We start from the raw sequence: 24,806 nt of genomic DNA on the forward strand, positions 1-24,806 counted from the left end.
TTAAACTTGATTTTAAATACATTTTCATGAAATATTTTTTCCTGCAACTATTTTCTTTTACCTGTATGGTAAATGTCTACAAGTATCACAAGAAATGAAAAAAACATTGAATTCTAAATCACACAATTATTGAAGTTGGAAGTAGGATTAGCTTGTTGCACCAGACTTTCCCCTCCTAAATTGTGGATTTATATACATGTACATAATGTCTAGCTGAATCTAGTTTGACACAAATGAAAATCATTTTATCATTTTGGTAATTGGTTTTTCCACTCACTGAGTGCGATTGAAATGGGAGGGGAAAATAATTTCATTGGTTGCTATCTAGTTCTTTCTTCATCCCTCTCTCTCTTTCTTTATGTTTTGCGCTCTATCAGTCTTATCCAGGCAAGTCGTCTTTTTTATCAGGATTTATTTGAAGTTAGGGAGAAGATGTATCATAACAGCACTCAACTGAGAGCATGGACATTCTCATCCCAGGAAGAACTGAACGAGAAACGGTCGGCTTCCAACCAAAGGTACAGGGAGGAACATCAATCCAAATCTCAGGTGAGACTTGTCACAAATACATCACAAGGTGAAATGAATTTAACATACATGGAGTTGGGGTGAATTACATAGTACAGACCAACCTCTCTTATCCGGACACGTTGGGACTTGGGACCAGCACCAATCCAGATAAGGGATTTATCCGGATCTGGGAATCTTAATATTAAATACACTGAACTGCCTTCCTTATGGTAGCTACACATAATCTATTGTAGTGGGCGTACACAGGCAAGTATTCCCTGCAGTGTCATTGCAAATTATAGGTGTTTTTTACGGAAATGAAACTCATTGGTCACCAAAACTCATGGATGATTTACCTGCTGAAATTATTGAGGTATACATCGAGCATACCTTGAAAGAAAGAGAATGACTCGATGAAACTAAGTTTTAAAACTGGATCATCGTGGCGAGCATCACAGCTTTGCAAAGCCAGCCATTGTTATGACTGTAGGCTCAAACATGATAGATGGCACTGTCTGTATCGAGGCCTATAGCGCTAGCTAGTGAGAAGTGTTGTTTTTTCTGAAAAAAAGAGAATGTGATAAAATGGTTGCGCTGTGCCCTGTTTTACTGGAAATTTATCCTGTTTAAGTTCTTTCGGTGATTTGGGTAAGATATTTTCATTAAAAAATAATGTGGTTGTAGGTAGACTATATTGGAAAATGTATGTAATCAAAGTGAGTTTGCGTAGGAATTTTGAGTTTAGATTGAAAGCTCATTCCCCCTCGTACGAGATTGAAAAAAAAAAAAAAAATCTCAGCAAGTGTGCATCCGAATAATATTGAGATTCGGATAAGGGGAGGCTGGATAAGAGAGGTCAGACTGTAGTTCATTATTTAATATTGTTTTCTTGGGCGTTAATGACAGTCGGCGGATCCAGGTGGGGGGGGGGGCACATCCGGCCCTTGACTCCTTTTGAGAGTCATAGCCAATATTTTTTATTTAATATGTTCATACACAAGTGTGCCCCCCTTAAGAGGCACAGCAAATATTTTAATGGGAATATGTATGTCATTCATTCAAAAGTGAGGACCTTTTTTTTTGGGGGGGTGTCAAATTTTATGAGGGAAAAGTGATTTTATATTTTTGTGAAAGCCTGGCATTTATTTTGCCTGCTTGTCACATTTTCCAAGGAAAAATGTGCCCCCCCCCTTTGGAAAATCCTGGATCTGCCCCTTATGACAATCCTTGATGTTTTTTTCTTTTACTGCATCAAAGCTCGGGTAAACCTTTGGGGAATATTGCGAATTGTATCATATAACATTCTAATCTAAGAAAACTGCAGCGATTATTATTTTTATCCATTGGATGTTTCTTTGTGAAAATTGGAATTTAACATTTGAGAATGTGTAGTTCCCTCTGTAAATTTTAATATATTTCTTAATCAACAGGTCCTTTGGATGCTAACAAACAAACTCAAGAAACAATGATATAGATTTATACATTTTCAGACCATTCTGTGCCTGAAAAATGGATGGAGAAATAAGCAGTTTTAATTACCTTTACACACTCTTTGCAGGGTAAAGATCCAACCACTTTCTTCTTGAGTGAAGGAGAGGAGAGGACACTTTGTGAATCGTATGAGTTTCTTCTTCGAGACTTTTGTAAGAAGTTTCAACCCCCTGTGCCTCCTGCTGTGGTGGTAAGCAATATTAAGTGTTTTGAGAAACATTTCAATTAATATATATACTTCTGCTTTTAACCCTGTTCATATAGCTGCTTATCTGTAAAAAGCCAACGATGTGGTTTTGATGTATGAACAATCATTTAGTTTTAGCTTTTCAGGACTATTTCATATTCTTGTCATAGTTAATGCATGAATTTATAGTATAAATGACAGGAACTTGTTCGTTTGGGTAGAAAGGATATTTTGCGCATAGTAAACTTTGAACATGATAAGTTTGTGAATACTCTTCTTCTGTAAACAGTACAGGCCACCGTCTGGTGTATTGTTGTACTGGTGAAGTGCAGAGTGCAAGTGTATGTACATCATTCGATAAAAAATTGCTTACAGCGTGCAAGTAATAACAAGTACCGGTACTCTCTGCTGTGCCCTTCACCGCATGGATTCTGTGAAGTGTGTACTTCAACAGTGCCTTAATAAATGCTGGTAGTATAGTAAACAATTATATTAGTAGACGGCGAGGGACATTGGATTGGAATAGATTTAGATTGATCCAACAATTTCTTTTCCAAATGTTATTTTTTAAAACAACAAATAAAAACAACAAGTGCTAAATGATTGTAGAAAAATGATGCCCAGTAATAATAATTTGTAATTTATCTTTTCCCAGACGTCAAATTTATTATTATTATGTAAATATTTCTGAAATACATCTTATAATCTTTACTTGCCAAGATACTCGCTGAATATTCTTTTTATACGCCTTACACCTATTATATGTCTCTTTTCATGTGAATTTTTTATTGCAAATGTATTAAATTGTTATATTTGTAATTTCAATATATTTTATACTTGGTTGTATTGACTTGTATGATATATTTTATTTTGAGTTACCTATGTGATTTGATCTTGCCATTCCGCTGTATTTGTTATTTTATTTGTAAATGTGTATATTCTATTCATCTTGGCTATACTCTTGTCTATTTGAATTTGTGTGCATTTTCTGTAGTCAAAAGTTACTATAGATTTATGATAATATGATGAAGATTTATGATGTTGTGATGAAGACAATATGATGGAGATTGAATGGAAATACGATCTTATGAAATCACTGATCATTGTGACTACTTGAGTTTGGAAGAAAAAAAATGATTCAACATGTATGTTTTGCTGTTTGCTACTGACGAAGTCTGGAAGGAGCATGTAGCATTTCACCTAATCTATAATTTGCCTCACATGGCTGATAAATGATAACAATTGGTTAGATTTTCTTTCATGGATGGAATTAGCTTCAAATACAGACTGTCTGAGTACTGTTTTTATTTGTCTCTCACTTATATACAGGGGACATCATGTGCCTATTTCAAGAGGTTCTACATTTATAATACAGCTATGGACTACCATCCCAAATACATTATGTAAGTGTTCTCAAAATTATTTGAAAACAAAGACTATCTGCTTCATTTAATATATATGTCAATGTGTAAATCAATCTTTAAATGTTATGGGGGGGGGGAGCTCTGGAAAATTGAAAATGAGACAGAAATTGATTGAGGTCCCTTGAATTGTTATGAAACAAGAAGTTAATGACAGTTTCTTTTTCTAATGCAGTTCTCAATGTGCTGTGTTTCTTTTGTGTTGAGTAGTACAATCATGTCTTTTCTTCTTTATTTCTTTGTTGTAACATAATCACATTTTCAACATCTGCCTCAATTTCTGGACTTTGGTTATTACCAGGTTTCTGGAATATAGCTTTTTCTTCAGAAGTGCAAAGAATAATTTAAAAGGCAATGTTGCTTTGAATAGCCAGGTTTTTTTTTTGTAGATTTCTTAGATGTTTCATATCCCCAGTTTTATGACTTTCCCCTTGGCCTGAGTCATTATGTTTAACTTGGAAAACATTTAAATGCTGTTAATAAATGGGCTGATATGGTTACCCAGGCAGGGGTTACAATAACAAAAATAAAAACCTTCCCAAAATGTTGCTTAACCCTAATTCTCCCGGGGGGGGGGGGGGGGCCATTATGGCCCCCCCTCAACAATTTTTGCGATATATCTGCTGCGCAAAATTTTTTGACCTCGCCGCTCACTGACTTTTTACTTTCAAGTCTCGCGCAAATTTTGAGACCAAATTTGTGACGCCCGGGTACGCGGTTTCGACATTACGCAACATTATGTAAGTGCATGTCAGACCCAAAATTGCTCATAAACGTGATTTCATGTACAAATCCAATGCAAATTGTGTATTTGGCCAAAATTCATAAATGTATCATTATTTCTACTTTTAATGATCAAACTTAATTAATTTTGCCTTGTTTATGATTAGAATTAAGTCTGGAACGATTTCCATTGAAAAAACAATGAAAAACAAAAAGTAAAAAAACAGAGAAATACATACATGTAAGAAATTAAAAAACAATAAAATACATAAGAAATCGGTCTTGGTACCAGAATTTTTTTCATTCACAATTGTTAGGAATGCTATAAAGAATATTTTCACCAAAAAATAGCATTCTAGGAGCTTTATTTAGTGAATCAGAGCAAAAAGTATGATTTCATGAATAAATTAGCATAATTAATTCATATAAAATAAAAATACATGAATTCAGTGAAATTTACCAATGCAACTGCGTAGATTACGTCATTCTCTACCATCATGCAAATTTTCGTTGTGATCGCGCAATCCACGGCTGAGATCTTAAGGGGGGGGCCATAATGGCCCCCCCCCCCCCCCCCCGGGAATGACAAGAATCAGAATACCCCGGGAGATTGAGGGTTAAATTTCACATTTAACATTCCCAAAAGTTGCTTAAATTTCATATTTCACAAATTTACATCCATGCAATGCCCATATATTTTCTATATTTTCTTGAAATTGTTTTGATTTAGTTGGACACTGTCAAGAAAATAGAAGCTCCCCTCTTTTTTGACCTCTTTCTTGACTCTAAAAGATCATTTTCAGTTGATGTCACACTTAGTATACATGTCATGTGGAACCACAATAAGTGCGATAATATGCAAAATCATGTCTCTCCTATCAATATTTTCATTTGGCCTTTCAACAAAGATCAATGTACAAATAAATTTACATGAGTACAATGACAGAATGAAGAGCGATGTCTACGGTACAAGTCCAGGTTGCCTATGAAAGGAAAAAGTAAAATCAATACTATAGTCCACAGGCTTCCCTTCCTGACCTGGACGTGTGTGGTAACATCCACAAGATTAAAAACATACATAAACTTTATATTAAATGATAATAATTTAGATGGAAATAGCATTTTAAAATTATTTACCTCAGAACAAAAAATATAGTACGATAAGACAAAAATAATGGTCAACATGAAAGAAAAAAGAAAATTTAGGCTTATTTATTTCAATTTTAGGCTGCAGTCTTCAATGTAGATTTCCATTGTGTTACAGGTTGACCTGTGTGTACCTTGCCTGTAAGGTGGAGGAGTTTAATGTCTCCATCTCACAGTTCTGTGGTAACCTTCGACCCGAGGAGCAGGAGAAAATGGCTGAATTGATCCTGAGTCATGAGCTTCTTGTCATGCAGCAGCTGAACTTTCAGTTGACTGTTCACAACCCATACAGACCCATGGAGGGTCTCTTCATAGACATCAAGGTGCGTACAGGGTTGGTATGGCCATTGAGTGTTTTAGCAAACTAAAATGAATAAAAGCATTCCCTTAACATCTCGTCTGAAATTCCTCTTTACATCATGCCTGGGATTTCTAGTTGAAATTTATGCTCAAAATGTTGAGTTTAACATCCACTTTATGTATTCTAAGGACCTGGAGAGAATAATTATTTATGGTTTTTAAAACGTTGCCTGACAAAGACTAGCAGGTAGCAGCTTAAATGTCGCAATTCCAAGTTGCTCCATCTTGTGACAGCAGACTGAATTCTCAGCTCTTTCTATTACCACGATGATCAGCATCTTCTGCAATACATTATATTGTAAAGCGCGTATGGCATGTTTTGAATGGAAAAGTGCTATCTGAATGCAAAAAAATGTTGGTATAATCTTGTACCATCAATTAAGGCACCTTGAATGTAAGAGCTTTGTCTTTCACTCAGGAATCCCATAGACTGTTCTCCATCGCTAATCCATAAATTCTCAATGGGTGATTCCATACGTGTCGTACAGGACATTTAGAGAACATTTGACAGTTTTTTGACAAGAAAAACAAAAAATATTCCAGTAACTAAAGGTGATCATCAAGTACTACCAGAGTGTTAGAAAAACCATGACTTAACATGACTTGAATTCACATCCTGTATAATACAGATTTAAAATGGTAATGTGTCGTACGGACGCAGAAAAAGTGGCTTTTTTAGAAACCTCAAGTTTGTACTCTAAAGTCTGTGAGTTGGACTGATAATTTTCATAGAAACTGAACTCAAATTGATATTCAATTACCCAAGAACAAACACATCTATGAAAGAAAGCAAAATAAACATTCATGAATAAATAAAGCAAATTACAATTTTCAAGAACATTGTGGCGTACGGGACATCTCTAAATTGAAGCCAAACTTTCTTACTTTATGTCTCTGTGACTTCTTCAATCACTTTATTTGGCTGATGATAATGATAATCCCATCAAACTAAAGACATTCATTATGTTAGAAACCGCTATTGGCTGAATATTTCTGTCAATATATCATATACAAAATAATGTGTCGTACGGGACACTTGTGCAGAGCTGCCAAATAGTACGATTTTGTCGTATTCCGTACGATTTTTCACTTAAAATACGACACTAGGATTTTTACAAATAAAATACGATTTTTTGAAAATATAGCTATGGCAAGATCGACATTACAGAAATCCACCTCGGGCAATCATTATTGAAAAATGTTAAGTTTTGGTGGCCCGAATCGGGCAACCAATAATTTTCACAGCAGCGCAATTTTTCTCCCGATTTTGCACGCATTTATCAACTTTTTACAGTTCAAATTGCAACCAATTTGTCATGCGCCCTTTTTGTTGATCTACACACAAATACACACACACATGACAGTACATAGGCTTACCGCTATAGCATACAGTAGCTATTATCCAGCCGGGCGGCCGGCTGGCGTGCGTGAGCTTTGCATGAAACCACTGTAGCTATCTGTGCGCTATCAGCCTATTCAGACTCAGGGAGCTACGATACGAAATGTTGCTGCTAAGAAATCTTCCACAGAACTTTGAAAATCTATGTCAAAGTCACATTTTACAACAATGAAATGCCCTTCTACAGTCCATATTACTCAAATCTGGTGTAAACTGATTATTTGCAAGCATTAAAAACAGGAATTATGACCTCTCTTTTGACTCAAAAAGACCGATTTCCAAATGTATTAATACACATAAAAACACATAGGTGAGTACATCACAGTCCCATATGTGCATTTATATGTATGTTGATACTTGGTTTTTTTCGAAGCTGTGTCTTTTCTAGCAAAAAATAAGCAGACAGTTTTTTCCTTTTTTGTTTATAAGTGACTTCTTAAACCACTCTTCAGAAAGAAAATACTTTGGGAAGGCATTTCATTGATATGAAATGTGAATTTTTCAAATATTTTGGCAAACAAAGTAAAGGACTTCTCACACTTTTTTTCCAGATATAACTTTTGCCGTTTTTTTTTTTTTTTTTTTGACAGTGGTTAAACCATATACCCCTTCCCATTGAATATGACTGATTAAAGAATATGTTTCTACTGAAAAAATAATACAAACGAAATTAAGGTTATAAAAATTGAAATGCGCCATCCCCAAAAGGTGAGTGAAAATTATTTGCTCAATTGGCTTAAACTGTTGCTACGTACAGCTGTTAAAAATATTTGTAATGGCTTCTCACTTTTTCCCCCTTCCCCATTTTTTATTAATTTTGTTTTATTAAGTTTTTTTTTCATTTTCTTTTGTTTCTTTTTTTCTTTAATTTGTTTGTTCTTTTTTACTTTTTTTCCTGTTCTGTTTTTCTTCATTTTCTTTCTTTTGTTTTATTTCACTTATTTTTTATTATTTTTGTTTTCTTTTTGTAATATTCTTTTAATTTTTTTTTGCTCGTTTCCCACTTTTATGCATTGTTCTAATTTTGCAGCATATTTTTCTGTGATTTTCTCCTGCTATAATATGCTGCAAAAGAGAAAACAAAAATAAATGGGATTTGTATAATCTAGGTTTTAGGATTCAAAGGAAAAATTGTTGTTTTGTACATTTATATGAGTTAGCTTTGCACTATTTATTTTTACTATTATGAGTGTGTGTCTATACAGAGATTGTTTTAAAAGTCCACACATCCTGGGAACAATACATTTTACTCTCTTTCAATCATTTCATATTTACAATGATAGAACAATTTATATTTTACCACAAATCAATTAGCAAAGTAAAATAACAGCAAACAAGATTTACATACAAGATGTACAAAGTGAAAGTGACTTTGTGGTAGTGGCTGCAGAATTGATATTTCAGAAGTTTGTTGTATTCATTTTTAATGTTTTTCTTTATATTTTTGGGGCCACCAAACTTTAATATCGGGCCATCAAAAAAAAAAAAATTTGAAGGTTTTGGTGGCCCGAACGGGCCACCACTAAAAAAAGTTAATGTGGAACCTTGCCTGTCGGATGTAAAAATTACAGTGAGCACAACAAAATAATGAGATGTATAGTAGGAAAGTACATAACGGGTATGAATAGGATTTTTTGTCTAAAAATAGGATTTTTTGGGTGAAATAATAGGATTTTTTGTCAAGTGTGGTTGGCAGCTCTGCTTGTGTGTCTTACGGGACACTTGTGTGTCGTACGGGACTCTTGTGTGTTGTACAGGCACTTGCGTGTTGTACTGGGCAGCCTGAATAAAACAATGAACTTTTTATCAATCAGAAGGGGAGCATTGTCCCTAAATTCTTCCTTTTTAATGAAAAGTCTTTTAATAAGTAGTCATTCAGGACAATATTTAAGTAACTTCAATATATACAATCGGGAGCAAAATGTTATCATTTTTTTTTCATGATGGGAAATGTACAAGGGTTCATTCACAGCATGTTTACGAGCTGAAAAACTTGAGGTTTTGTGTGAAGTTATATTTTAGTGAATTAATTGATGATTTCCAATACACGATTTAAACAATGAATGAATGAAACTGTTTGTGTAAATTATGGGGCTAAAATGTAATAATTTGTCACAACTGTCACTTGTAATTCCACAAAATATTTTTTTCTAAAGAAATGCGGTTCTACTTTTTCAAACCTTTCTGCATTTCATGAAACCATATGGTTTGTCTTATTTTCCAGATTTTTTTTTACAACTTGAAAAAAGTAAGGAGTTTCAATACTGTATATCAAGAAATTAGCGATCATCAAGGGAAGTCCAAATAGATGATTGATATGTAATTTTTTTTTTACATCTTATAATAATTCCACATTAGCATGCAAGAAGAAGTCATCTTCCAGGCTAGGGTGAATCAATAATAAAGGTTTTCTTTTCATGCTCAATGACAAAGAAATTAACCTGCTCTGACAAGTGAAAATCACCAATTTAGCTGAAGGGAATCACAAAAGAATACGCCTACATGAAATCAATTAAAATGGTTAGAATCACCTATTTCATGTTCTATGGAGATAAAAAAGTGCTTTTTCAGTTCACTTTATGTCAAATTAATTACTTGAATTAAAATAGGCCTACTATTTATAGTTTCTGAATCCAAATCCTGCAATTAAATGCATTATATATTGTGTGTCATACGGGACAACTTTTAATAGGACAATTATTGAAAAATGAAGGGCAGTAATTAGATCCTTATGGGATAAATCGCTCACCCATGGGTCAAAGAAAGAGAAACTGATATTGTGAAATTGCATCATCAAAAATAAAATTGTAGGAAAAACTTGCATTTTCATGTGTCGTACGTGACATTGCCAAAAATAGGTTCGGAAAAATCAGGGCTGCCCCTATTATAGATCATGAAAATGTTGTAGATATTATTTGGAACCATCAATGATACATTATTCCATTGACCTGCAATATTTTTATCTTCTCGTGCTTTGCCAATAATTGTTTCAGGCAGTGTTTGTACTTCAACTCATAGTTTTCATACAAAATTAGGTATCATAGTAAAATATTACACTACTTATTGAAAGCATGTTGAAATTTATGATATTTTTGAAGTTCTAGTGTGGAATCGCCCCAATCAGCAAAACAGTGGGTTACGCAAGAATGCTGCTGGACGGACTTAAAACATCTGTATAGCTGGATCTAAAGGCATATTTTTCACAAATACCTTCCTGCATTTCCCATTGTTTAGTCAATGGTGAAAGTGAGAATAGCCTCATTGAAAAGCCCCTCTCAGGATTCCTGCATGAAAGACATGGCTCTGATTTTTGGTATGAAAGGTGCCTAGTAGCCTACTGTTACCTTTTTCTTGTTTATGTGCTATAGACAAGGTATCCAAGCTTGAAGCAGCCTGAGCTACTGAGGAAAGGTGCAGAAGAGTTTATCAATCGATCTTTAGCTACTGATGCATGCTTACTCTGTTCTCCATCACAGGTAAGAACTATCACCAAAGTATTAGAGAGAAAGCTTAGCTTTAGACCTCAAAGCAAATACAAACCAGCAGCATTGGGTATATGTATAGCGCCACCTCAAGTCAATAACTACTCAAATCTTGCCAGATTCTTAACCCATTATTCTAAGCAGTGTACTCTTGTTATGTCGTCCTACTTGGAGTTTGACACATCAATATTTGATTATTTTTTTTGTTTGCTAGCTGAAAGATGTAAGTTTGATTATCTTGGTTTTAGTACCTACTGGTATTAAATTTTATGCTGTTTATGAGTGCAACAGTGTCACTAACAGTAGGCCTATTATATTCGGGGGAAAATATGAAACTACAAGGATACAAAAGAATAGTTTCAAATAATTGAATCTGGAGTTGAATCTACCCAAAGGTACAAAGGCCTTTTCTTGCATGACTTATTATTTGGCCCTGGCCTTTTTTATTTGAGGGGGGGGGGGTTCCTTTTTAATTTTCACATAGTGCCTTGTGTGCCCCATAGAAAAATGGCTTTGCCCTAAAGATATTGATATCTCAGTCCTATAAGAAAAGTAAATGATACAAGTTTTGTTTATGTGATATAATTCCCCCAGTGATTATCTAGACCAAACAATCATTTTTAGAACTTTCTTTAAATTAGTTAAGATAGGAGGGCTAAGTAAATTCCTTAGGACCAATTGTTATGTCACAAAGTGTGTGTAAGTTTTATTTATTTAGCCTGAATGTTTTCTCCTACAGATTGCTCTTGCAGCCCTAGTATCCAGTTCATCGAGACAAGACACAAACATTGATAAGTAAGTCAATGTTAGTTTTCTAAGCCCATCTCTATCTGCCCAGGGTTTTCAAATTATCCTGCTATTTCTGATCCAGCAAAGTATCTTTCTTGAACTGGTTACCATTTACACAGTTTAGAAGATTGCTTCACTAGCATCTCATCATAATGTCCTGAACTAGTTTCCAGAACCACTTTGCTTAAAATGGTCTTGTTGCTATGGGCAAGCTCTTGGTGGGCTCACATGTTTAGAAAGAAATTTGAACTGGTTACCATTTACACAGTTTAGAAGATTGCTTCACTAGCATCTCATCATAATGTCCTGAACTAGTTTCCAGAACCACTTTGCATAAAATGGTCTTGTTGCTATGGGAAAGCTCTTGGTGGGCTCACATGTTTAGAAAGAGATTTGAAACCGCAGTGTTGGCATTCTACACACAGCGGGTAATGAGTAGTGCGCCCAACATGCACACACTCTTGTACTTCTGTGCGAAGATTATCGAAGAATGGTTGTGTTCCACCTATGCGTAGACCAGTTTAACGAGGCAAAATGGTTTTGAAAACCTTGTCGCAAGGTAGTTTTCCAAACTGGGTTGGGAGACCACTTATCGCTTCCAAGACGTCTTTGATCATCATGGTTTCCACTTAACTAGTTTAAGAATATAGATGAGAGCAGATTTCCTTGTAAGTCATGCACAAGTTTATGAATTATTAGTAACTTGCTCACAAGTGAGATTATCAATAACTGTGATTCTCATGAGCTAGATGTGAGATCCACACTTTGAAGATTTAGAATAATACTTGTTGATGAGCAACTGAATTTAAAGTTTTTCATTTGTCTTTTTTTTTCTCATGGCTATTGTGTACTCGTTAAAGATGAGACCTAAATTGCACATTCTCTGAAGCCGTAGGTCATGTTCCTTTCTTGAGTGAAAAACTGACCCCACTCAGGCTGATGTAGATAAGATCAAGATAGCTAATTATAAGGTAGAATCTCAAGATAAGAGGGAAATCCAACCTTGGGCATGAAATGTTGTGTGAGAGAAGGTAAAAAATTGAGAAAACCAGAATGGTGAAAGTTTGAAACAAACCGGACAGGCAATAAGAAATTTATGCCTGTTTTAAAATTGATATCCTAATGGATGTAAATTTCAAATTGGCAACGGTGTAAGTGAATTATGACAAATGGTGGAGACAACCTTCACATAGGCCATGAAAATAAATATCAGGGATTTGTTGGTTTTTCCTAAGTATTTATTCCACTTGGGCTGTAATCAAAATATCTTAACACAGGCAGCATATTTATTTATGTCTACATGAAAGAAAATATGATATGGGCCAAAACACACAAAAATGATATTTTAGCCATTATATGTATTGGATTATTAAGTGTAGTCCTTTGCCATACATCACTATGACATCACCAAGTTGACATCTCCATACATGTATATTGATTACTGATTACATATTTTTTCAACTTTTGAATATTCACAATTTTTTTTACTATTTGTCTAATTATGTTCAAACTTTCACCTGTTACTTGACTGATGTTTCTTTTTCCTCTAAAAATGACATTTCATTTTGGTTGGATTCCCCTTCAGGTAAACTTGGGCATCTGGTAAAATGTAAATTTTACTGCCCGATTGAGTGTTCACTACCTAGGTATTAAATCAAAATAGTACATAAAGCTTTAATGACCCAATCAAAATTATAGCATTTTCTGGTTTTGCAGGAACACTATTTTGATCTGGTACCAATAAAATGTATTTTAGTATAACACAGAATTCATGTGTGAAAGAAAAAAAGAAGAAAATCTTCAGGATATTATCCTTGTATAAATCCTGATATCCAATTACTAATATTAGGTGAGACTTAAATATAATTCACATTATTGACCCTTGAACGAAACTTCAGGCAGGCTTTGAAACTGTCATAACTGTTATTGTTTAACAGATATTGTCTTGATTAACATTTGAGTGTTTTCGTTGATTGATTTTACTTGCTTTAAGAGATTAAATCATATTCAGCTTGGATATCCCAGAGTATAATTTTATACTATGATTTTTTTGTGATATTTTTTTTGCAGGTATGTTACTGATTTTCTAATGAGTGGAAGAGATGACCCAAAGGATCTTCCTGATGTAGTAAACACAATCAAATGTAAGTTTGGAAGGCTTTAAGGAGAAGAGCAAAGGAGATTGATTCTTACAGAGGGTTTTATGCACTGTATTTAATTGTAGATCACTTCATGAAAAGTTATGAGATTTCATTTACATTTTCTGTCTGCATATATGTTACCTTGATAATCACCTGTAAAGTCCAAGCTATATTTCAGTCTAGGACCCTTTAACATGAAGCCTTGTGACCGATTATAGGATTGATTTTTTTCGATTGATCACACACAATAATCAGTGCCGGAATCGATCGTTGGATTCAGCCCACAATCAATAGCTAAATCCCCTGTCACATATAAACACAGAACCTCAAGGATCTACACAGCATTGATCTGAGTAAGTCCGGGATAGTATTGCCCTGGATTGAGCGTTGATAAACTTTGATGACTGTACACACGATATGAACAGGGCATCTACACACGGATCTATATGAACCATGCTGGCAGAGCATGACGTCTACATGGATTGTCAGGGCGTCAAGACGCCAGCTACACGGACCATCCCAGATTGCTCTGCCAGTATGGCAGTCCAAAGATGACACTAGATGTTTTTGACAAGCCCCAAAACTGCTATGTTGGCCTCCTAGACGTTCGTAAACCTGCACAGACCTCCAAGGTGTCTACACGGATCTCTCCTCCGGATCACCCCAGATCTGTGCTGGGTTCTTCTGGTGTTTGTGACTGGGGCTTTAGCCTTATGTTATGTTTATGTAATGTGTAAAAGATGTAATATTCACTTCTTTAGTCAAATTTTGCCCAGTTGAAACAGAATTCTGTGACTTCAAGATATTTGACTTTGGCAGACTTATCTGCAATTGTATTATTTTTACCCACTGAAGCTAAAATCAAATGATGTACATGTAGATTATATCATCGCTTACTTCATCATTATTACCATCTTTGTTGACTTCAGTCTTGTTATGAACAAATAATGCACAGATTTAGAAAATGTCCCCCTCTCTATTCCGAGAATGATTATACTACTCAAATTACAATCATTATTTTCTGAGCTGCTATTTTTTTTCCCTTACCTGTTGTTTGCAGTGATACGACAGTTGGTGAGAAAAATGCCTCAGCTTAACCCAGAGGTTGCCAAGCAACTAGAAAGGAAACTTGAAAAGTGCCGTAATGAGGAACTTAATCCAGAGAGTCTAATGTAAGTAATACATCAAACTTATTCCATTACATACACAACACTCATGTGCCATCAATAGTCAGGGAGATACTTATTTTCATTCATGTGGTGTTCTTAAGTTTTGAAGAAGATTGAAATGCATGCCAAAGTAAACCAATGACCCACTCGAGACAAAAATAAAGATCAGTGAGTCGTTACAAGTGTTATTTCAGACATCACAAATTAATATGACATTGATAGTTCTACACATGTTTAAAATTTTGCTCTTCTCTGCTCTCTTTATAGTTCCCACTCTTTTTCTATAATCTCCAAATTTCCCTTTCCCATGAAAATACTTCCTTCTCTTTCTCTCCCAATACTCGTCTGCTTTCTCTCTCTATCCTTTTTTCTAACGTTTCCCATTTTATTCCAACCAATGCTAGTATAGTGATGGTTGGGTTGGTAGTGGTAGTACTAGTAGCATCAAAAGTAGACATAGTATTGGTAGTGATGATGGTAGTTGTGGTAAGAAAGTTACCCATGTACACACTTGGCCAGCCACATGATCTGGAACTTCCGTTTTCCAAATAATCAACAAAAAGCTTGATAAAAAGAAGAAACATTCTAGATTCCTATATTTCCTAATAACTCCAGTTCAAAGTGTACAACTCTGACTTTATCCTAATTTTCATTTGAAAGACTTCTATTACCTTGATGTGAGAGGATGGTTGGTAAACTTCGCTTTGGAAAGTAAATCAAAGTTCTGTAACGTGACATGATACTTGTTTGTTTTGCATCCTGTGCACGTGGACCGACAGACTTAAAATGAGAAACAGCAATAAATGTATAGAAATTCTATCATGTACAGAAACATAAATCTAACCATACTATACAGCAGTAGAGGCAGTTGATGCTGCAGACCCTCTTTGGTTGTTGCTGGGAGGAAAGTGCAAGACACTTGTTTACATATAAACTATCTGTTTCTTTTTTAGATACAAGAAGAAGTTGCAGGATCAATTGAATACAGAGGATGAAGACATCTATATCAAACACCAGCAAGATGCAGAGGTAATGACCATTCTTTTGTCTTCCAACCTCTCGTTGTTTGTCTTCCCCTCTCACTTGTCATGTTTTATTTCATGAAGTTTTCTCCTTCAAGTGGGGAAACATAAATCACGAAAAAACATCACTTAACCCTTTAGCACCTGAACCGCCCGAGACCGCCCTTCCTATTACACACTGAACCGCCCTTAACCGTCCGTACGTTTTCTTTGCGCTATAGTATCTCTTGTCTATGATTTACCGTGGTAATATTGCGTGTGCATACCGTATAGGTTGGCTGCTACATAGATCTGCATAGAAAAGTGTATGCTCCTATTGAGTATAATAGAGAAAAACCGATTGACATGCATCGGTGTGTAGCAAGTTCCAGACTGTTGCGCAGTCGATCTCAGCAAAGATGGCTGCGTCCATGTCTCGGAAAACCACTTACTTCGCCGAAGAAGCTCGGGCCTTGCTATATGTTCATCAAAACGTTGGATATCACACAGAGTGACATCTAGATGTGAGTTGGAATTAATTTTTGACATATTTGATCCAAGATTTGGCGAAAACTTTAGTATTCTGTCAGTGATACTTTACATTTTTTTGAAGGCGTGGGACTGGGGCGGCTGAAACCCGAACTTTTTGTTTTTTTTCTTCTCGCTCTGCAAACGATTGTCAAAGGTCAATATTCGTACATCTGATTGAACTTTGCCATGTACCATTCTATTCAACAGGTCCTATGCTACAAAATAAATATAACTTGTAATGAACAAAAGTAAACTTATAAAAAAATATTTCAATTTGTTTGGAACAATGCCTACTTATTACCAGTTTTATTGTTTCCTCCAGTGAGTAATTGCCATTATGCATAGGAATCTGTAGGTGCTAGAGGGTTAAACAGGGTTTTCTGGTATGAAAACAAAAGTGTCTCTAATTTTTTTTGATAATCTCTTATGTTGCAAAACTTTGCAATTATTGCTGCAGTGGGTACTAAACTTGGGTCATAGATGCACTAGGGACACCTTCATGCAATGGTGCTGTTGGAAGTGGTCACATGATAAGGCCAAATGTCAATATAGGTCAAAGGTAAATAAAGTTCACCTGCGAGACTCTCATGACAGATGAATATGGTATGGTAACTTATTTTTCAACCAAAATTGGCTTTGGGTTTGGGCTTAAGATTCATCTGTTACAAGGCTGTACTACATAATGCCTTAGTGTTTTCTGTTGCTATGACATCAATTTGAATTTGTAAGAAGGCTCAATGATCTGTTCTGCATGTGCTTTTTGTCGTGTAAGCACATGCAAAATAAATATAATACACTGCTGAATCATGTTGACCTTACTCTTGTACATGTAGTTGTATGCATATGGCCATACACTTATCGGATCAAGTTATGTTTAATTATTCCATATTTGAACACTTATTCAAACGGACATAACAAAGGATTATTCCTGGCAAAGTTCACATTGGAGAGAGAGGCAATAATTGTTGGATTATATACCCAGCCTATGACAGTTGATCACCAGCCCTGGACACATTATTACCATTGTTCTTGCCACTAATGCTGGGGGGTGGGGGAGTAATCTGGGTTGCTGCTCCCTGCAGAGAGAAAAGAAAATGGTCAAAACATCTCTTCATCTCTCCAGAATCTGATGAATATTCTATAAACTTCCCACAGATAAAAGTTTGTCAGGGATCATGATTATTAACACTTTTTGCACATTATTTAGGGCAAATATTATTTTAAAGGCATGAGCCTATGGAGAATGAATTATTGAGGATGTGTGACCTGATAATGACTTTTCTGTATAGATAAATAGTGCCATCTGGTGATCAGTTGAGTGAAGGTGCCATGAGCCTAATTACATCAGGAGGGCTAAAGATATTCGTTCGACCCAACCCATTCAAATTTTTTAAATTTGATATTGCTGATTGACAAAAGTGTATGAATATGATTCAAAATCTAACACTGATTCTAGAAATGGTAACTACTGAACTTCCTTTGCCCAAATTGGGAAGATATATCAATGATTTGGAACTATTTTTTGACTGGCGGAAGAATTGGGGCTATTTTACTGTTTCAGTTGATGAATTTGATCCCATCATAGTTATCTTCATAAATGGCGATTTATTTTTAAAATGAGCTGGCTACGATACCCTTCTCTGGTCAGATATGGAATGTCAGATATATATCCTATCCAAAGGTAGTAAACATTCGACCCTCTAATTTCACATTTATTTTTTATGAATTTTTCTTAAGTGCCATTTTAACACACAAGTCTATGGGGAATGTTTTACGCGCGTGAGACCTGAAGTCCATTTAATATTTTTGTCCATATTAATTGTGCAAGTAGACCTCCATCCAAACAAAACAAACTATTGGTGATCTAACTAATTTGGGTATTAGTACTAACTACCGGTAACTAATTTGGGTATTAGTACCAAAAGACATCAAGTCATGATCTATCAATTCGAACATGACTTAACTGTAGTCTTGCCAAACAGCACTATCTGGAAATCAATGCATACCGGTACTAGTCTTGTAGTAAGGGATTCCGTGTCAATTTCTTTAGGACAATTGCTCCTTTGAAAAATCTGCACATTAAAAACTAAATCCCAGTTAATTGATATTCTGAATAAAACCCATTCCAACTCAAATGCAAGCTTACTAACCCAATAGCTTTAGAGAATGACAGGTAAGAACAGTTATTGCTTTGGCAAATGTCTGGTCACCATTTATACAGTGCGTCCCACAAAAAACGAAACCGAGATTTATCGATGATTTATCATAACTTAATCACAAATACAATAGACAAATGACCTACCATTTTAAAGCTTAGAATCTCCTCTTTCATCCGGTATTACTTAGATAATTCCTCATTCACGCATGAGTGAGCAAAAACAATTTGAAGAAAGGATACCAAAAACTCATTTGGCGGGCCGTATCTGGGTTTTAAAAAGAAAACCACATGACTAAAAAGTTCAATATCTGCTCTTTAATTTGATACCTCAATTACAGAAAATGGTCAAGAAATAACAAAGTTCTGGTTATTTGAAATAAGGCTTGAATTTCAATAATTTCATAAAATGAAGAGGTTTTACAGGCTAGCGTTCAAACTCTCTCGACATTCCGTTTTGTTGACGATCAGCCATGCATTAAGTCTTTTGTTACCGTGCGATAGCTTCTGTGGGAAACCAGTGAAAACACGTTTATTTAATGAAATTATGGAAATACAAGCATTGTTTCGAGGGATCATAACTTTTTCACTTCGTGACCATTTTCTGTGATTAAGGTATCAAATAAAAGAGCAGATATTGAACTTTTCAGTCATGTGATTTTCTCTTTGAAATTCAGATACCCCCCGCCAAATGAGTTTTTGGTATCCTTTCTTCAAATTGTTTTTGCTCACTCATGCGTGAATGAGGAATTATCTAAGTAATATCAGATGAAAGAGGAGATTCTAAGCTTTACATTGGTATGTCATTTGTCTATTTTATTTACGATTAAGTTATGATAAATCATCGCTAAATCTCGGTTTCGTTTTTTCTGGGACGCACTGTATATATGCTGTACACTGATGTGTGTACCAATAAATTATGCTTAATACATAATAGACTACAAATGATCTAATTTCTTTTTATTTTTAATTTTAAACACACCAAGATCATTTTGTAAAATATTTTTATTGGAAAAAGTACTCCGACGGCTAAGCTTCCCTTTTTGAAGTACGCAATAAAATGGGTTTCATCACAATTTGTTCATGACCAAATAAATCTGGGCTGTGGAATGCTCCTGGCATTGCATTGTGTATCCAAGGCTCGACATTAGCGGTGGCCCGGTGGCCCGGGGCCACCAGAAATTCACCTCGGGCAACCATTATTGAAAAAATATTAAGTTTTGGTGGCCCGAATCGGGCAACCAATAATTCTCAGAATAGCGCAATTTTTCTCCCCATTTTGCACGCATTTATCAACTTTCTACAGTTCAAATTGCAAGCCAGTTCGTCATGCGCCCTTTTTGTTGATCTACACACAAACACACACACAAAGTTGGCCTACCGCTATAGCATTAAGTAGCTTTTATCCAGCCGGCCGCGCCGGCCGGCTGGCTTGAGCTTTGCATATGCTTGAAGCAGCTGTGCGCGTGTTAGCAGCCTATTCAGACTCAGGGAGCTGCAATACGAAATGTTGCTGCTAAGAAATCTTCCACAGAACTGTGAAAATCCAAGTCAAAGTCACATTTTACACCAATGAAATGCCCTTCTACAGACCTTTTTGCTAAAATCTGGTGTATCCTGATTATTTGCAAGCATTAAAAAGAGGAATCATGACCTCTCTTTTGACTCAAAAAGACCGATTTCCAAATGAAAATAATACACATAAAAACACATAGGTGAGTACATCACAGTCCCACATGTGCATTTGTATGTATGTTGTTACTTGGTTTCTTTCGAAGCTGTGTCTTTTCCGGTCTTTTCTAGCCAAAAATAAACAGACAGTTACTTTCATTCTTTCTTGTTTATAAATGACTTCTTAAACAACTCTTGAGAAAGTAAATACTTTGGGAAGGCATTTCATTAATATGAAATGTGAATTTTTCCAACATTTTGGCAAATTTAGGGAAGGAATTTTCTTACACTTTTTTTTGCCCTTTTATTATTTTCTTTCATTTTTTTGACAGTGGTTAAACCATTTATACCCATTTATTCATTTTTAATGTTTTTCTTTATATTTTTCGGGCCACCAAACTTTAATATCGGGCCACCAAAAAAAATTATTTGAAGGTTTTGGTGGCCCGAACGGGCCACCACCAAAAAAAGTTAATGTGGAGCCTTGGTGTATCCATTGATTGCAAGGTCACTTATGAAACAAAAAGCATTGTATGACCTATTGAGCCAATAGGCTGACCTCTTCTCCATTTGAAATATAGATTGTGAAGTCTTATTCCCTTTTTTTGGGGGGGGGGGGTGGGGGATTGTGGGGCTTACAATTAGAATGGATTGAGGATGAAAATATGAAATTGAATGGTGAGAATTAAAGGAAATAAGAATATTTCCCAAATGAAAAATTCAGTTCAAACTTCTAGTAAATCATTGATAAAAACACAATATTGTATTCTGAGTCTCTATGGAATTAGATAGAGAGCATAAATAAAATGATTATTAACCAAAAGTTTGAAACTACATCAATTCATTAATAAATACCCTATATGCATGTAAATTGTAATCAAGGGCTATTCCACGGTTACTCACGTTACATTTGGAGACACCTTGACTCATACTTGGAGCTGTAACTCCATTATTTGTTATAGGAACTAAACATCTCTTTATCACAACATAGTACGCAGTCTGACTATCGTTTGTATAAAAACAAAACTTGGGAAATTTCATTATGCTCCTGGCAAATCTTTGAAATGTGTCGGTTACTCATGTTACATGATTTGGACATGCATAAAATGAAAAGTGGACATAAGTGAAGTGTCCTCATGCAAGGCTTTTATGAAAGTTGATTATATCCATTTCAAAGAAGTATATTAGGGAGACAAATTTGTATATAATTAAAAAAATAAAGAAAACATGGTTTTTACTAGGGGTGCAGATAAAGAGGTTACTCGCGTTACGGTTCAGATGGGCTATATGTACAAAGACACATTGAGCTTGTGTCCACCAACCTATGGAATTGCCCTCAATAATTTCATAAAAATACAAATTAATGGCATATATATATTAAATAAATAGAGAAAGTAATGGTAATAATATTAGGCCTTGGAATGAACACCAACTTTACTATTATAATGTTCATGGAAAACTATGCGAATATGTGAATATGAATATTTGAATATCTGCTATTTTTGCCTGTAACTGAATGGGAATATTTAGTGTAGTGGCTACATAGACCATTACCAGTCTGTCCCACAGCTGTCTGTCTTAAGAGCCTGGTGTTGACACTAGACTATAGTGGTATCACTTTCATTGAATATCAACTTTTCCAAGCATTATTAGCCAAGTGAAAAACTGTGTTTACTCTTGGCCTATTTGTAAATAGAATGTTGATCATGTGCCATCTTTCCTTTCATTATTCGTTTTGGCTGACTTTTTTAAGGTCACAGCACACCTCATGGTTGGTTGCAATCCAATTTATTTTTCAATGTTTTGACATTTCATATGAGCATGATATACATCATACTATTCAAAGTTCTCAATTGTCATATGAATACTCAAGGTCAGGTCTATTGCAATCATAACTTACATGAATATATCCAATCATAATAATGTTGTGGCAATTGTATCACCCCATGATCTAAACCCAATTTTGCCCCAACTCCAAACCTACTGTAAGATCTGTTATTACCCAAAATGTTGATATAGGTATGCTTTCAGTTATTCCAGACCTCAAATTAAAATAGATAATCTTTTACATTTAGATTTTCTGATTTAAGTTCATTTTACATTCTCATTTCTTTTGTTCATGAGGGTCCCTTTCAACACTTTCAAAGGAAAATTCTAGCAAACTATATTTTCAATAAACTATATTTTCAATTCAATTCTGATTTTCACAATTATAATACAAGATCATCCAGCAAATATCATTTTCCCCAAACAAGAACAAACAGCTCAAAATTTTCTATTTTCTTTAAAGGTCCAGAAATTTGGAACAATATTGAAGTAATTATAAGAGAAAAACCAACATTGAACTCATTCAAAAGGAGATATAGGCACTTTTGTTACAGCACGATAAAAGATAGGATTTTCCTGCATGTGTATAAAGTGTAAGTGTGTGTGTGTGTGTGTGTGAGTGTATACATGATCATGTTTAATTGTAAATTATTTACTTAGTGATTTGTTTGCTGTATTACATTGAAATGTATAATTTTATATGTTTTATGTGTACTTGTTGTTTTGTAAGGGGATAACCTAGATAAGTAATTTTACTTTTGTTATCTCCTCCACTGCATTATAAAATGCTTACTTTGTACACTTTTATTTCGATTGTGGAAATTCAATAAATTCAATTCAAACTCATCGCTATTGTTTATAGAATAATTTGGAAATTTGAATGCCAAATGAGCTTTTGAATTCTACATCTACAATTTAAGATTTTTGACACACTTGGCTATCCATAGTAACTAAAATTAAATCAGACTTCAGAAAACAACTGCTATATTTGTACCTTCTCGTTGTTGTAAAGTTGCCTGAATAATGTAAAAGATACTTGATATTAATTAAGCACACAAAATGTGCTAATGGTCTGTACATAAAATGAAGTTGTAAATGAATGTACATGTAACTATAAAAAAATAATGGCATGTATTTCAAAATGGTCACATTAATATATTCGAGTACTTGCATCAGGAAACCATAAGAAAAGTTCAAACAGTATACAGGAAAGACAGACGCTCTGGGGTGGGGGGGGGGTTACTAATCAGGCGCGTAGCCAGGGGGGGGCGGTGGGGGCGGTCGCCCCCCCCAAAACGTCCCCCCCCCAAAAAAAAAAAAAGGGAAAAAAGAGAGGAGAAAAGAAAAAGGGAAAGGAGGAAAGGGAAGAAAGGTAGCTTTGTGTTTTTTTTCTTTTTATTCTTTTTTTTTTCTCAAAAGAGAAACTCCTTCACTCTTGCTCTAAATTTATGATTATGAATTTTGCTTCCGCGCTGCGCGCGGTTAAATGAAAATATTGAAGATCTCCATTGTTTCCCCCACCCTTTCTCTAACCCTGTTTTTCTACCTCAGCTATATGTGTTTATTGCCAGTTAAAGTTCAAATGTATACATTAGGGCATGGAATTAGAGTAAGGTTAGGCCGAAGTATATGAAGTTATCTTTTTTTTTAATTGATCGCGCAACTTCTGGTCGGGTCGGCTCCGGGCGGGTAAAATCTTTATATCAATTTCTGCCGTCACCTCCATAAAGTCAACTTCTCCCGCTTTTCAGCTCATTACTAAACAACCATAATTTTTGGGGCAAACAGGTTCCTAATCCAAAAAGAGGAAGGTATAAAATTCGTATCGTATAAGGGTATTAAATAAAAAAGTACAATATTTTTTATCAAATTCTATTCAACTTCATGTCATTTCCCTGTACATTCATCTCCTGTCCTGTTTTTCGCCCTCAGTTTGAAATTTTGAATGACTCTTAAGTTTCTTTATAATTCAAAATGGAGCGCTTCAGGATATAAGTCAAAGAAATTTGGCATCCTTTTTTATATAATTTCAATAAATCACAGAAGTTTCAACTTTTTGCGCACTATTTTCCTTTTAATGGAGTTCAATAATCTTAGAAAATTAATTGAATTAGAGCCGATGGGGTATTGGAGATATCTGCATTATTTTGATGAAACATCCGCCCTTTGAAATTTCAGAGTTTCGTTGCTCTGCGCGGGGAGGAATATCTTCCTCCTGGCATATACACTTCTTCTCCTCTGTTTTGCGAGTTAAAGATATGCACTGTCGCTAAATTGTTTGTAATCAAATCTGATCTTTCCAAGGGAAGTATTCAATATATGTTTGAGAATATCCTTTTCTCGGGACCCTTTTCATGGCAAAAAATTGATAAAACGCTTTAGCTTCCGCACTTCGCGCGGGGTTATTATCATTTTAATTTCCTCCATTGTATTCCTTTTTTGTGCGTTCACAATCTTTTTTGAAAACAAGGTTCATGAAAACCAGGTTCAAAATCACAATATAGTCAACTGAACTGGAGCTGATATAGATACTAGAGACAAGAGAGACGACTCCTTTTCATTTTAATTTATGAAACACCAAAAGCTTCGCGCTTCGCAAGGGAGGGGGAAACTCCCCCTCCCTGCACCCACCCCCTAGGGAGCGCGCTTCGCGCGCTCTGTAAGCGTTGGCACGCTTCGCGTGCATTTACCGCCCCCTCCAAAATGAAATCCTGGCTACGCGGTTGTTACTAATTTAATTTTTATTTTTAGAGAGTAGCCCTGTAATGATTGTCAGATTGTCATAACTTTCCTGTTCTTGTTT

At 35.2% G+C, this 24,806-nt stretch overlaps 1 protein-coding gene across 1 annotated transcript; it reads left to right on the forward strand.

Moving 5' to 3' along the window:
• Positions 1-346: 346 nt before the first annotated feature.
• LOC129255833 (cyclin-H-like) lies at positions 347-18,191 on the forward strand. Its single transcript, XM_054894162.2, has 9 exons — positions 347-549; positions 2,069-2,191; positions 3,518-3,591; positions 5,597-5,801; positions 10,606-10,713; positions 11,459-11,514; positions 13,579-13,652; positions 14,710-14,821; positions 15,772-18,191. Exons 1-9 carry the CDS (start codon positions 433-435, stop codon positions 15,920-15,922), a joined length of 1,020 nt encoding a protein of 339 aa, XP_054750137.2. The 5' UTR covers positions 347-432; the 3' UTR covers positions 15,923-18,191.
• The last annotated feature ends 6,615 nt before the right edge of the window (positions 18,192-24,806 follow it).

This window comes from Lytechinus pictus, chromosome 3 (genome assembly GCF_037042905.1).
Source record: "Lytechinus pictus isolate F3 Inbred chromosome 3, Lp3.0, whole genome shotgun sequence".
NCBI lineage: Eukaryota > Metazoa > Echinodermata > Echinoidea > Temnopleuroida > Toxopneustidae > Lytechinus > Lytechinus pictus.

What these genes read in the sequence shown, in the direction of transcription:
- LOC129255833 (XM_054894162.2), top strand. Translation starts at nt 433, where the DNA reads ATGTATCATAACAGCACTCAACTGAGAGCATGGACATTCTCATCCCAG. An exon ending in TGTAGTAAACACAATCAAAT is followed by an intron (nt 13,653 to 14,709) that starts GTAAGTTTGGAA and finishes TGTTGTTTGCAG; the next exon opens with TGATACGACAGTTGGTGAGA. An exon ending in CTTAATCCAGAGAGTCTAAT is followed by an intron (nt 14,822 to 15,771) that starts GTAAGTAATACA and finishes TTTCTTTTTTAG; the next exon opens with ATACAAGAAGAAGTTGCAGG.